This window comes from Aureobasidium namibiae (assembly GCF_000721765.1).
Source record: "Aureobasidium namibiae CBS 147.97 unplaced genomic scaffold scaffold_1, whole genome shotgun sequence".
NCBI classification, from domain to species: domain Eukaryota; kingdom Fungi; phylum Ascomycota; class Dothideomycetes; order Dothideales; family Saccotheciaceae; genus Aureobasidium; species Aureobasidium namibiae.
Window position 1 is genome coordinate 2,465,835 of NW_013581208.1, and position 13,524 is coordinate 2,479,358.

Genomic DNA, 13,524 nt, shown 5'->3' on the forward strand with positions numbered 1-13,524 from the left:
GGTTCGCGTCTGCTAAAACCTCTGCGATGGAAAGTGATCGGGGCATTAGCACAGCAGATTCCTATCCCATCTGTTCCGAGTTAGTAAAGTGCCGAAGGAGGTCTAGATAGCTAGGTTAGTCCGCGTACCAAGTGGACTTCGTTAGTGTTAAACAGCCAAGCTTTTAGGGAGTAATCATAAGATAGACGTAAGAAAGCTCGAGATGTTTCTCACGTGACGGTAATAGTCATATGCGAGAGGGGATTGCTTAAGATATCTCGCGGTTTCTTCTGCGGGATGACACGATATCAGGAAAGCACTCATCGCTTTTCGATATGATTGTCATACTTTCCTCACCTGTATCACTGTGGAAACCGCTACGTCCGGTTCCAGACCAGTCCATGTACATATGGCTGCAGTGCAAATGTTAGTCTAAGGTGAGCGGTACTTAGCAAATTCATCATAAGAATGTGGATCCGGCAGTCATGATTCAAATACAGTTCCAGGGATGCGATACGTGCGCCAGGTAGCGTTGTCGATCGCAATCATTCTCCTGGTAGCGACTCCTCGAATATTGACCAAGATCGGCTGACCCCCTTGGCTTCGTGGTTATCATGTTTAAGGCATGTCGAAGGGCCTTAGTCTTGCTCGGAACCTTAGTTAATTGGTTCCTTCTCGCGTCGATTTAAAACGTGGAGCGTGAACCCGGGCTGTAGCATCACCTGGTGGGACTGGATGGTGTTAGAGCCACATGTTGTAATGTCTCTTTTTGACCCATAACGGACTAGCAGTGTACAAGAAAAGTTTCCAGAGGATCGGACGGAGTGTATGTGGAAGTCTCGTAAGACGATACGATTCTAAGAAGCTCGTAGTAAATTAGTGTACAGATGGAATAACTGCGAGCTTGGCATTCTTAGATAGGGGCCCGTCAATACACCCCTTACGTGGCTATAAGCGTTAGGGATATTGTCAAAAGACAAATGTACATCGAATTCGCAGTCTAATGTTGTCTTTGTGGCTGAACGGCGCCAAATCCCCTAGAATAGGTGCTGCTAGTCCTACCATTAGGCCCAATAGAGATGTTAGCCCCATGGTTCTAGTACCCCAATAGGCTCCCACTTCTAATTGGTTCTTGTTCTCGCTCCTAGTGTCTCGATGAGCGCTTCCAAGTTGTGCCGCTTTCTGCCTGCTATCGTCGAAGGTATGTAAGTACCGTCGTAGGGTCGCGCATAGATATTTTTCTTATTCTCCAATGCCAGGTCCCATCGTTCATTTCGTAACGGCGTTCAACGTTGCTCTCTTGATTATTCTAATCCTCCTTGCTGCCTTCTGGATTGTGTGTTTGATCATCGCATATATTCAGCCTCCTGTTCCACGACAAGTCGCGGAAGACGCAAGATTCAACCCTTAAGATTTGAACATGTACCCTCTGTTATTCCATCATCAATCGCCGGCCCGGTAGCGCAGATTCCGAGCGTTGGATGATGAAGCAACGCAGTGATGATGCATTCTCCTCCGTGCTCCGTATGGCTGACACGAACTTGGTGTGCGAGGACGGGTTGTTCGATGTGTTCCAGCTTGACATTGACAGATCTTAATATCCTGTTGAGCATTTCCCGAGTTGGCGAGCTTGTAAGATCTGTTGCTACCCCTGCTTTCTGAGATACTTACTCTTCGTTAGTGTCTTGCTGTTGGTGTATTTGGCAACACCAAGCAGATGATTACTCCTCCTTGTGATGTCGCGTCTGATGCTGCCCGCGAGTGGAGACGTCTGTCTACGAACGTCGAAGCATCTGGTCAAGGTGCCGCTGCTCGTTTGATGAGGCAGCTTGAGCTTCATGGTAAACCTGCAGCAATACAAAGATTCATCGAGTTGCAGTGTTTCGAGAAAGCCGACCCTTTGGTATAAGAGTCGATTGGGGTCTGTTACGCTGTGTATACGGAGTGTGATGGAAGACCTACTGAGCGTGTAGTCCTCGAAGATCCTGCTCGCAAAGTGGTAACGCCCACGTCTATAACTTCTCAGTACATCCTTCTTGCGAAGTGGTTTGTGCTGTGTGCATGTTAGTGACACAAGATATCGGTGGCGCGAGTGCGTCAACGATTGTTGGCAACGAAGCATTTATCACGCGGGGTCTGAGGTCTACAGTCTTCAAGTAACTCACCCTATCCTATCTACAGTGCCTTCATCGCGTTCCTTCCACCTGACATATGCTTCTTAAGTACTGCCTCTCGAAAGCTGGAGGGGATAATGCGAACAAGTTGTCACGATTTTTTGTGATACGATTCGACGCGGATCTGGACAGTCTTCCTGCTTGTGTATCATGTGCTGTTGTTCCGTGGTTTCCGTACTGTGAATATTGATTAGACACGTGTACCACATCGCACCACTACCTTTGCAGAATTTTTCTCTCAGCATACGATTTAGATTGTGGTTTTCTGGAGCTGGCCCATCTTTTTTTGCCTGTATTTTTCCCTGTCCGTCCTGCGTAATGAGCATTTGTTCTATTAGCTGTGTGCACGAGCTGCATGTGCGGAAGGACAAGATCAGAATGTGCTTCCTCGTCGAAGCACCTGACACTAGTAGTAGTAGATGAACCTCACTCCGTATGTCCAGCCATCTAAAATTCGTCTGAATACTGTCCCAACACATAGCAACATTGATCCTACTACTATACTGAGCTAAGGTCGCAGACCCTGTTCCTGCTTCGCAAGCGAAGAGAGAAGTACCACTCCGCTTTGCCACCGTAGTCTTTGCACCATTAGATCCATGGACAGTTCTCATAGCTTCTAAGGTACATACATGAAAAATTGCAGTTGCCCATTTCGTCGTACCATCGGATGAAGTCTTTATGCACTAGTCATCTGTAACAGAGTCTCACTCCACTGTTGATACCGATCTCGCAGGTACCGCGTTATCTACAGTCTGGCTGGCGACAAAATGTTAATGCATCTCGAGAACAATCTTCCATGATCGAGACTAAAAGGCAAACAGATGATGAAGAATATGCAGAGTATATCATGACTCACTGGTGTCCCTTAGCAGGTACTTATATCTCTTCAATGGGGCCATTAGGTATAGAGACGTGCAGCTCGACGTGGCGTGTGTACATGCAAGCATAAGGATATGACAAGTCTCGCCCAATCAGTTATACAGTCTGAATTGCTTGCATGATGTTGGTTAGTTGGTATTGAGAGTGGTACCTTTAGCCCTTCCAAAAGAGGCAATAGGGCTAGATGATTGTCCAATAAGGCGCTGCTAAGACCAGTTTAGCTATTGGCCCCGGCACCTACCCCGTGCTAGGCGATAGAGTGCCGTCGACTCAGTTACCCTCGATTGTCGCATACGCACCCCCCCCTCCTCGATTGAAATCGTTGCTCTTAACTGACCCGAATGAGTTATACACTATTTTCAGATTGGTAATCCGAGCGAGGATCTATCCAGGCGCGGCCTGAATGATAGGGTTCGACTTTAAATGCACTAAGTCCGAGATATTGTTAGTTAGATGTCCAGATGCCATATCGAACGATATTCGTCGGTGTCGAGCATGTTAAGGAGCGTAGATGCTAACGTAGGGATGCTCAAAGTGGTTTTGTGGAGTTGTTATGAGTGAGCACAAACTTGTCCATCAGTACTACTGCTGCGTCGTATCTTCTCGTCCCTTCTTCGCAGCCTTCGTAAATATCTGCCCAACTCTTCCTGTATCCTTTAGAGCCAGCCTCATAGCCTCGAATCTTTGTTTAGGTGCTCTTCTTACGTTAGCCACGCCCTCTTTGGCCCACTCGACTGTGACAAACTTGACACTGTTGCCTCTGATCTTGGTTATCTCTTTCTGCATCTTCGAAGCCGAAAGGCCACCACTAGCACCTAGAACAGCCGACGCATTCGGCCGACCTAAGATGATGTGAGTTATAGAGCGACGACTAAGGTGAATGCTAAGATGTGCACCATGGGTTACGAGCAGATGTTTTAACTTGTGGTCCAGGATTGTTGGGTATGTGCTGCCATTGATATGGATGCAAGTCCCTGCAAACACCTAGGCAGGTTTTAATGTAGTGGTATTCTCTGTATCCTAATCTTGGTCGGTCTCTTTCGCCCCATCGACCATAACCTTTGCCTTCGCCTTCTCGGTCGCCGTATCCTCGACGCCAACTTTCCTGACCCTAAAAGCTTCTACCACACTAATCTAGCCTCTACCCCTCAGACCAGGTGCGCCCTTGGCCCAGCTTCCATTTCCCAATCTGCCGTCTTCACCGAAGTCTTCACTGCTAGCGCCAACAGTGTCTGCAAGCCGAGCACCGCCGGAAGCTCCACCACCAAACTGATTGCTAAGTTTCAGACTGCGCGACTCACGCCAACTCGTGCTTCCTACGAGACTGTTGTCTGCTCTCTGGTGGCCGGTCGAGGACGAGTTCCATAAATCGAAGAAACGGCGATAAGGTTTTGCGCTCACCGGAGGTGGGAGTTGGTGTGGATTTAACATGTTTATCGTCCGTGTGTGCGTAGATATAGGTCGCTATCGCTAGACGGACCAGCCGATAGATACTATGGTGATATTTGATGTCCGGATCAGACCTTAGCTAAGTCAAATATTGACTTGTTTTTGGTTGTGTAAATCGTTCTTTCGTTAGATGACGCGACGACAGGGACCGCCAAGTCACGTTTCTTATTTCGTATGTACCTGCCGAGTCTCGGAGTTTGGCTTCACCTGCCTCTGTCTTCGCAATTTGTTGTCTTCCACAAGTGGATGCGTCCATGATCAATTCTGACGTGACGTCTAGCTACCACTACATGTATGTACACACACCAGCCTCTGTGAAGAGGGTGTGCCTGAGCAGGACTTGACGGTGGTCGGCGTAGACAGAAGCTGTGATTGTAAGCCAAGGTGGGGCGAAGCTCTAGCCCTATAAACTAGCGCTCCAACATACTGCCCGGCTTCTTCATTTTCGAGACGCGAGTGAACGAAGACGATTTGGATAGCGATGATTCCAGAAAGTGTGGGGTAGTGATACGCGACCTGCCGGTGATCAGGGTCAAGACAGACCGCGGATGACTAAGATGATCGATGCTGTAGAATGCTTTCGGCGGAGACTAGCGCTAGCTTCCGGACGGGAAGAGACGGTTGTCGTGCCACGGCGCGTCAAAACAAACTAAGAGAGGCAGGTCGTCTGCGTTTACGTCTGCATCTGCGTCTCTAACATCTGTCGCTGTGATCATCATTATCGTCGTCGCCGTCACCCTCGCCGTCGGTATGGCTCAACTACGGCCACCTTTTGCTGGTCCTACACATCAAGATGGCGGAAAGGACATTCCCGACGATGTGACATGCACCGTGACATTCCGGCATCTAGGCTACCCTGACGAGCACAACATCATCATGATTCTGCCTGCGCTAGACGACGCGCAGGGAGGTATCCATCACGAAACGGCTCTCATCGCCTGCGCTGTCGTCGCCGGAAACCGCTAGGATGGCTTCCTAAGCGAACAGAGGATCGGAAGCGGAGTCCTGACACCGCGAGACGGCGTCTTGAAGGGCAAGGAATACTACTTCCGTCTGCCTGGTGACGCGAATGGTCGGTCGACACAATAACGACTTTATTCAACCTAACTGACACAGACTTAATCCGACAGCAAAGTATCCCCTCGTCCCTACTTTCGCACACTAGCGCTTTCCGCACAGCAAGCTGCCGTCCGTCTGGTCGCACTTCAGAGTCCCGAGCATGCCAGCCGGCTGTGCGTTGCCTCGCCAGGGCAGCCTAACTGACGCTCTCCTCGCGCGTGACATCTCCTGCCGCTTGACCGATACCGTCGAGGGTACCGAACACGCCTATCTCGTCCTACGTACCGAAGGTGATTAGTTCCGACAGAACACAATGTTCCAATATGGTGTAGCCCCGCGCCCTGAAATCGAGCCCATCGATGTCCCACGCAACGCCCTGCTGCTTCGCTCCGACATTCACACCGTCTTTGACTAACGTCGGTTCGCCATAACTCTAAAACCGCTCCCCGCTACTACTAATGGCCTGGTATCCTATGGCTTAGCTCTGCATCTATTCTCCCCCGGCTTATCTAAGCAGTTTGTCAAGCTCTACCATAGGGTCGCTATACAACCGCTACATAGCGTCGCACCCGAGTACTTGTTTGCGCGCTTTGCCTGGACTGTTTTTGCCTACTCTGCTCAATTCCTGCAGCAAGGCGTGAAAAGAGTCCTCTACATCGTACGTGATGGCGAGACGTCTAAACAAGAAGTAAATGGAGACCAATGCACGCAACTCTATTTAAGCCGCAAGTCTCGCAGTCTCAGCCCTTCGAAGCGCAAGCGCGACGACAGAGGCTCCGTCCAGGAGGGAGAGTGCGGTACAGAAGAGCAAGAAGACGAAGACGAGGATGACGGTCGATACAGAGGACGTGCTAGACTACGCGGCCCGACCATTCTCGCAGCTTTAGAAGCTACAGAATCTCGATCGCTACTCGCAGATGACATACCCTGGCTCACAGACACATCTACGCTTGCTTCTGACGCAGACGCCCCATCCCCTGCTGATACCGATGCTAGTCCGAGTTTAAATGCGAAGGACGATTTGCCTGTTCGAGGGACCGAAATTGATCGCTTGCCGGCTTGAGCGGCGTCAGTCTACGCGGCTTGCATCTGGCAGGTTGCCAAGATGCTCGCTTTACAAACTCCAGGTACCGATACGAGCCATCGCCCAACATTTCGTTCCTGTCTGCCTCATAAGCCATGACGAGATGCAACATACTGTTCGGCTGTGTCTCAGGTGCTATATGAGGAGCCGACTGATCTACACGCCCCCGAGCACTCTCAAGTACTGACTCGGACACTATCCTTAAAACCAGAGCGGAAACCTTCTTCTTCCAGCACGATCCATCCAGAAAACGGACAAAGCCAGTGAGAAGTCCTCCGCTCCACCGGTCACCGTTCTCGGTACACCCCCGGTCTCATACAGCTTTGGCGCATCTCGACAAGCGTCTTCCTGGGTCGCGCCTCGAAACATCTGTGATGAAGCTTCCACCACTCGCAGCAGTATTTCATGACTTATTCCTTGCCTCTCCGTGGCCGATTGCTTTTATCTGGGACGTTCTCCTCTAAGAAATGCTTCCGGTCTTCTAGCCTAGGACATTGGATATATATGACTACCATTGCCTTTTCTGTTACGACCTGATGAAGACCATGCCTTTCAAACCCGCGCCACGAGTCTGCTGACGTATGTATATGCTCCTGAGCGATGAGAGACTCTTGCGCTGTTTGGTGTATCGAACGTGATCTCGATGAGTTGACAAACACAAGGTAGCCGCCCCAGTGTCTCAGCTGCTTCACGAGCTCTAGCGCATCAATTTAAGCATCTAGCCAGCATCTGCTAACATCGCTATCGAAGTCATCATGGTATCTATGCACTGTGACCGATCGACAGGTCTAGAATCATCAGTGCCCTGTTCGATGATCATGGTAAGCGTAAAGCAGTGAAGGCGGGTCAATTATTTAGGTAGCGTAACCATCTAGGGTTTGTCATGAACATCTACAGGTGCTAGCTGGATCACAGCTATATTTCGCAATGCAGGTCCAATCTTCCATGGGCTCTGGGATAGAGTACTCGCTGCTTTTTTGAAGTGTCCCATTCTTTGAGCGACCAACAAAATACAGGGCTTCGAGGTCGTAACCCGCGACGTACGGACGCTTCGAGTCTCACCACTTTCGTGAACATCGAGCGCGTAATCAACACTTCCATGCCTCCAGGGGAGAGTCTGTAAAGTCCGACAGTGATCAAGCAAGGCGTGTCTATTTCGCTCGAAGCTCACTGGATCTAATTAGCAGTCAATCCTGGACGCAAGATGTGGGGCGAGCATCTGCGGGCCGACGCGCTCTCTGTCAATCACGCATGACCGCGTCTGGCAAATCTGTTTGGAAAACAGCCTGGCAAGTTGGAGGTAGCGAAGCAGCGAGTCATATTTGTCTTTCTGAGAGTATCCCAGGACTTTAAGCTTCCAAAGTACAATTATATCATAGTGGAAACTGCAGCGATTTGATGCAATCGGGAGATAATGCATAGAGCCTAGGACGACACCCTGCGCGTTGCAATGATTCCGGGAAGCGAAGAGGTGACCGCGCACGGACGCCGTGTCAAGTAGTGGTATATACGCTCACTCCATAAGCGCTTTCCCCAGCACGTTCCCTGACTTTTTGCTACTTGCACGTCGAATTACCTCCTTCAGTGTCGCCATGGCCTCCGCACCTACACGATGCATTATCTATCCGGACGGGTCGCTTGTTACATCTAAGATAATTGGCATAGGTCTTGACGGTTTCGTCGTGCACAGTGAGCCGTCAACCGTATTGAAGATACCAAAACTTCATGGGTGCCTCCTGCCCGACGGTACAATAGAACCGGATCCAGAAAACGAATGGTCGAGCGATTTGAGCATCGAAAGCACGATATACGAACGTCTTCAGGGCGTACGAGGAGTTGCCAACTATCTGGGTAATTTCAAAGACGGGCTACTGCTGGAATACTACAGTAATGGATGTCTTGAGGAACACATGAAAAAAGATTTCCTACCAGCGTGGTCGCAAAGGATGGACTGGATATTGCAGATCATCGATGTCTTCGCAGCCTGCCATGCCAAAAAAGTCCTTGTGTGCGACATCGCTCTCCGTAATATCCTACTTGCAGACGACTACACTACACGGGTCATTGATTTCGCAAACAGCTCCTTATGCCCACTGGAGGATAGCGGTGCGCTCAGGAATTCCAGCGGCTATTGCTCAAAGGTGGAGATTCTACACGTCACGAACGTTATCTACTCACTGTCCTGCTGGAAGAAGTTCCAGGTGGATTGTGTGACAATGGGTGAATGGCCAGACGCAGAATTCCTACCATCGACTATGGACTTGCCGCTCGGAGATGTTATCTCAAAATCATGGTCTCGCCAATTTGAAACCCTTGACGAGCTACGGCATGCTGTTGTATCTGCCATGTCTCAAGAGCTCGCAATGTCACAGCCCAGAACATGCGTCTTTCAGAAACCTGTCTTCATTGTTTGCGCTCTGGCCTGCGCTGCAATTTTAGTCGTATGTCTACGATCTCGAGCGCGATAGGGAAACATACAGTCCTGCAGGCTGGACACTCGACCGAATGGTTCGTGCTGGATCCCTTGCTTGTCTGCTTTATAGAGTCGCACTTGCTGCCGCGTTGCATGGCTTCTGGACAAGTGAGAATTGTTCGCTCGCGAGGAATGTTGACCGTGTGCCTGCACTTTGCAAATCTAACGGGGGCCGGGTCGTCGTACAAGCACATGGGAAGTGAATCTGGTTTGCGCTTTGAGGGTGGATGTTTGATGTCACTGCAAGTGATAGATTGTCCAAACAGGTGGTCGAGAAGTAGACCATTGCATGTGAATTGTCTACGTGAAAACCCCGGGTGTTGATTCGATTGGGAGGTTTGAAGGATGGAAGGATGTCTTTGAGCCTTGAGTGCATGAGGCTAGACCATGCCGGTAGTCCTGCAAGACTTGCAAAGTGTTGGTGGCGCAAAGCACGATACAACAGGTTATTAATGATCAGCTCACACACGCGAAGCGGCTGCAAGATGCCGTGTTCCAAAGGTTGCTTCCCCATGACTATTAGGATCCAGCTCAGCAAAAAGAAAAAGAAAAAAAGAGAGGAGAAAAGAAAGCGTCGACACAGCCGGGCGGGCACTAATCTCCAGAGCCTTTCAGGTTCTTTGGACCCGTTTCGACTTTCGGGCGATCGAAAATTTGACTCTCGACACGGGCGACTCCCAGCACCCCGAACAAGTTGCTACTTCGCTTGCGGTTAGTAGTCGCTCTTCCGCTCGTACATGTGCTATCTTTGCCCGTTCTTTACTCTCCTCCCATCGTAGGAGCTATCTGGAGACATACAAGATATCGCTCATTGCCAGATGGTCTAGACATGAGATCCACCAAAGGCTCACTCCGAGACTGTGCCTGTTCACACACTCATGGTGATTCCCAGGTGATCATTTCCCTCATGAACAAGTTAAGGAGACCAACTGCTCTGCTCGCTTGTTTACACTGTGTCATATTCTTTGATCGATGTATTTAGCCAAATTTGTTTTCTCAAGGGAACACCAACGCAACGTAGATCGAACACAAGCGAAAAGAAATTCTGGACAATAAATAGGATCTCACTTTCACCTAATTTCTCTGACGTCCATAAGCCGACAGTTTCTGGGTCTTACAGCGATAATTTGTCGCTATATCGCAAACAGGCTTGACCTACAATATCTGCCTTTTGCTGCTTGTAGGTTTGTAACAGAGTCCCGTGAGGAAAATCACGACTACCAGGTGTAGCTACACTGGCATTTTGGTACATGATGTCATGAAGAGACGACTTGAGCCCAGCATGAGTAGAACAAGGCGGCGCTGTGGACGGAAGACCTGGGGAAGTGCGCAATGAGTGACCGCCAGTCCATGCTGGACCTGCTTGAAGTGGTGTCTGGTGCCTAGACTGTGGTCTTAATTGCTTCCGAAAGCTAGGCGCTTGTGGTTCGTATTGGGGAGGGCCATGCACATCGTGTGACTCGTTGACAGGCCCAGCGTCCTCACAAACAGCGACCGCAAGCTGCGCAGGGAATCGATCTCGAACGACATCCTGAGCTTGCACTTTCCAGACTTGTTGTCAGATGGCTCATCGGATGCGTTTGTTGGGAGCTGCTTAGCGAGGTTGTCGTAATCATCACACGCACTTTCCAGGGTAAGTGTCTCGGCTGGTACCACAAGAAACATAAGGCGACATGTTTTTTTGTTCTTGTTGCGCGACCGTCTGGGACCGATCCAGATGGCCAACCCAATGAAGAGCTTGCTCATCTCTTGATCGACCCCGATCCAGAATCTGAGTATGTCGCTGCAGCTGTTTCACTCTGAAACCTGTCCAAGTGAATCCTTCTCTTTTATGGTAGAATCCTCAAACACAGCAACAACAGGCTGGCCCTTGACTACCAGGGACACCGCGTCGTCCGTCTCGAGCGTAAAGGCCAGTCCTTTAATCTGGATCTCGGTGGTCATGGCGAAATACTGCTGATGTTAGTGCTCTAGGCTAATCAGGCAGGAAAGGAATACCTCGTCCCGCACTGTCAGAGACGAACATGCGAACCCGCCCACCCAGGCTTCTTGATGGACCAAAGAGCAGCCTTGACTCTGTTGAGCTTAACGCGGTGTGCTGGAGAAGACTAACCACAACACGCGCTGCCGTGGTATCTGCACGGTTCGGAGGCCACGGTCGCAATGATGTCCGAATCGACAGGAATATGGTCGGAAGGTGTCTTGAGAAGCCTGCAGCGACGTACCCAATGTCCAATTCGTATACCAAGCAGTGGTAGCACGTTCACAGTTGGGCGTTACGGATGGCAGGTGTGTTGTGGCAGTCGAGACGCGGTTGTATCTTGTAAGGCGGCGAGATCGATGCGTGTGCAGCCTGCACACGTTGTGTTTTGCTTCTGCAATGACAAAATAGAAGAGAATGTGTCTGTGATGATCAAACAGCGGAGGCGTTGACGGTGATGGTGATGGCCACGGTGAACACGAAGACGGGAAAATGGATAGGGAACATGAAGGTGGAAGACGCGACAAGCAGCAACTGAAATAAGATCTGGGGATCTGCGGGCAAGACGCCGGGCGCGTTCTGACACCCCACACCCTCTCGGCTCACGCGCTTCGCTGTCTCTTCAGCGAGCTATTCAAGATATTTTCTATCTATCTCGATCTTTCGGCACGTCCGCGAAAGCGTATCTCGAGACTGCTGGCACGGTATCCATACACGGGGTCGTATGACAAATAAATTGAGAGGGCGAAATCTAGAAAGCGACGCAGTCAACAATCTCTGGATATAGAACCGCTGATCTAATCTTTTCTTGTCAATTCTGCCAAATCCGATCTAATTCTAGAAAATCAAGATTCTGCTCGCAAGATGGTTTCTTTTGAGAACATTATCACTCAAAGTATGCTCGCTGGCGCTGTGATGACTGGACCGGCTGTGCTTGACGACAAGTCTGGAACCATAAAAGTGCCAGGCCAAGCAATAGCCACCGTCACGAGTCTGATCTGTCGTGTGAGTTCTATCGTCAAGAAGGAGAAACCATCCGAAGGTGAAAGTGCAATTGATTGAACTTGAACCTACAAGTTCAATCAATCGCACTTTTATCTACGTGTCATCGTGTGACTTAGATCTACACCTGCTGTTCGGCTATTATCGAAGACCTGGCTCTCACAACCAAAATCTTACGGGTCTATTACAGAGATCTTTTCGTCAGGTCACCCATTCTTAGCTCATGACACTACGTCAGCTTTACTTCAGGTTGCAAATTGCGACGTGACGAGAAAATAGATGCCTGGTAGCCGGGAAGAAGATTCGGAGGATGATGCACACGTACAACCGCATATAAAGGTTGAGCCGTTCCATCAATCTGACTTACTTAACTTCTCCAAGAGTGCGCTCTTGACTTCGCCGCTTCCAATGTTCATTCCCTTGCTTACAGGTCTTTCTCTAGCATCACTTGGCGTATGCACCAGCTTAGTGACTGCTCCTGACTGGTACGTGGATGGCTGGACGACATATCCTGTCGTTCTCCTGGCTGCGCCGTTGACCACGGGAAGCGGTGTGCTGTCGGGCTTGAACCATTCGTGTGTCGAGACGAAAGATAATACCCGCGTTGTGGAAGGATCAAACTGCATGTCTGATGCGATATATACACTTCTGTATATCGCAGCATCCGAGAATGGCCCAACAAGCAATGCCACTGATATCAAGAACGGAACTTTGGCCATGGAACGAAGTCCTAGTGCCGCAAAGTATCCGGATTTGACGCTGAGGAGTGTTTTGAAAGGACCTGATACAATGCCGAGCTCGACTACTTCAATCTACAAATCGAGGTCAGCATTGTTTCAACACACCTCAAATGGTACTCACGGGACTGTACGATCGATAGCGTACCCCGATGGCGGTGAACCTGAATCTCAAGCGAATCATCGATACCCGAGGAATATCTTCTCGTTTGGACAAGGTTCAAAGGGATTGAAGCTATCGTATAGGACGAGTTGCGGATTTTCTCGATTCACGGACAATTCTTTGACCTCGTTGCGCGATCTTGCCTACAAATTCGCGCAGACCTCATTGACAACTATGCAATCGGACAAGTATGCTCTGGAGATATTTGACCTGCACAGTCGTGTCATTGATCACATGTTAGTGACGGTGATCGCCGAGGCAGACGGCTACGGGAAGGATTATGAAGAGTTTCCTTTCGCGCCGTTGCTCCCACTAGCGACTGAGTGCTAGCGTGATACCCTTGTGGAGCTCTTGAACTTGTATACACCTTCCAAGGTCTGCTGCCATTGCACTGCTTACAGTATGCTTCAGTCGTACTTGTCTATATACGGCTGTATAGTGAATGATGCCAGATAGCGCGAGTTGACGTTCAAGCAGAAATTCAAGGAGAATTGTACACACGTCGCGGATAGTCGATCTAGCTGGGATCAGTCAGGTTGGAGTG

General features: G+C 49.8%; 4 protein-coding genes across 4 annotated transcripts; 3 read left to right on the forward strand and 1 right to left on the reverse strand.

The window, feature by feature from the left end:
* Positions 1-3,614: 3,614 nt before the first annotated feature.
* Positions 3,615-4,463, reverse strand: M436DRAFT_69387 (uncharacterized protein; the record flags this gene model as incomplete). Its single annotated transcript, XM_013576861.1, has 3 exons — positions 3,615-4,016; positions 4,086-4,153; positions 4,187-4,463. The coding sequence occupies 3 exons, from the start codon at positions 4,461-4,463 to the stop codon at positions 3,615-3,617; spliced, it is 747 nt and encodes a 248-aa protein (XP_013432315.1).
* Positions 4,464-5,231: 768 nt separating this feature from the next.
* M436DRAFT_78113 (uncharacterized protein) lies at positions 5,232-6,603 on the forward strand (the record flags this gene model as incomplete). The annotated part of the gene is made up of 4 exons (XM_013577025.1): positions 5,232-5,391; positions 5,500-5,553; positions 5,617-5,713; positions 6,102-6,603. 4 exons carry the CDS (start codon positions 5,232-5,234, stop codon positions 6,601-6,603), a joined length of 813 nt encoding a protein of 270 aa, XP_013432479.1.
* Positions 6,604-8,216: 1,613 nt separating this feature from the next.
* M436DRAFT_34736 (uncharacterized protein) lies at positions 8,217-9,092 on the forward strand (the record flags this gene model as incomplete). Its single annotated transcript, XM_013576099.1, has 1 exon — positions 8,217-9,092. One exon carries the CDS (start codon positions 8,217-8,219, stop codon positions 9,090-9,092), a length of 876 nt encoding a protein of 291 aa, XP_013431553.1.
* A 2,850-nt stretch (positions 9,093-11,942) lies between these two features.
* On the forward strand, positions 11,943-13,310 carry M436DRAFT_60199 (uncharacterized protein; the record flags this gene model as incomplete). The annotated part of the gene is made up of 2 exons (XM_013576718.1): positions 11,943-12,083; positions 12,360-13,310. The coding sequence occupies 2 exons, from the start codon at positions 11,943-11,945 to the stop codon at positions 13,308-13,310; spliced, it is 1,092 nt and encodes a 363-aa protein (XP_013432172.1).
* Between the last annotated feature and the right edge of the window lie 214 nt (positions 13,311-13,524).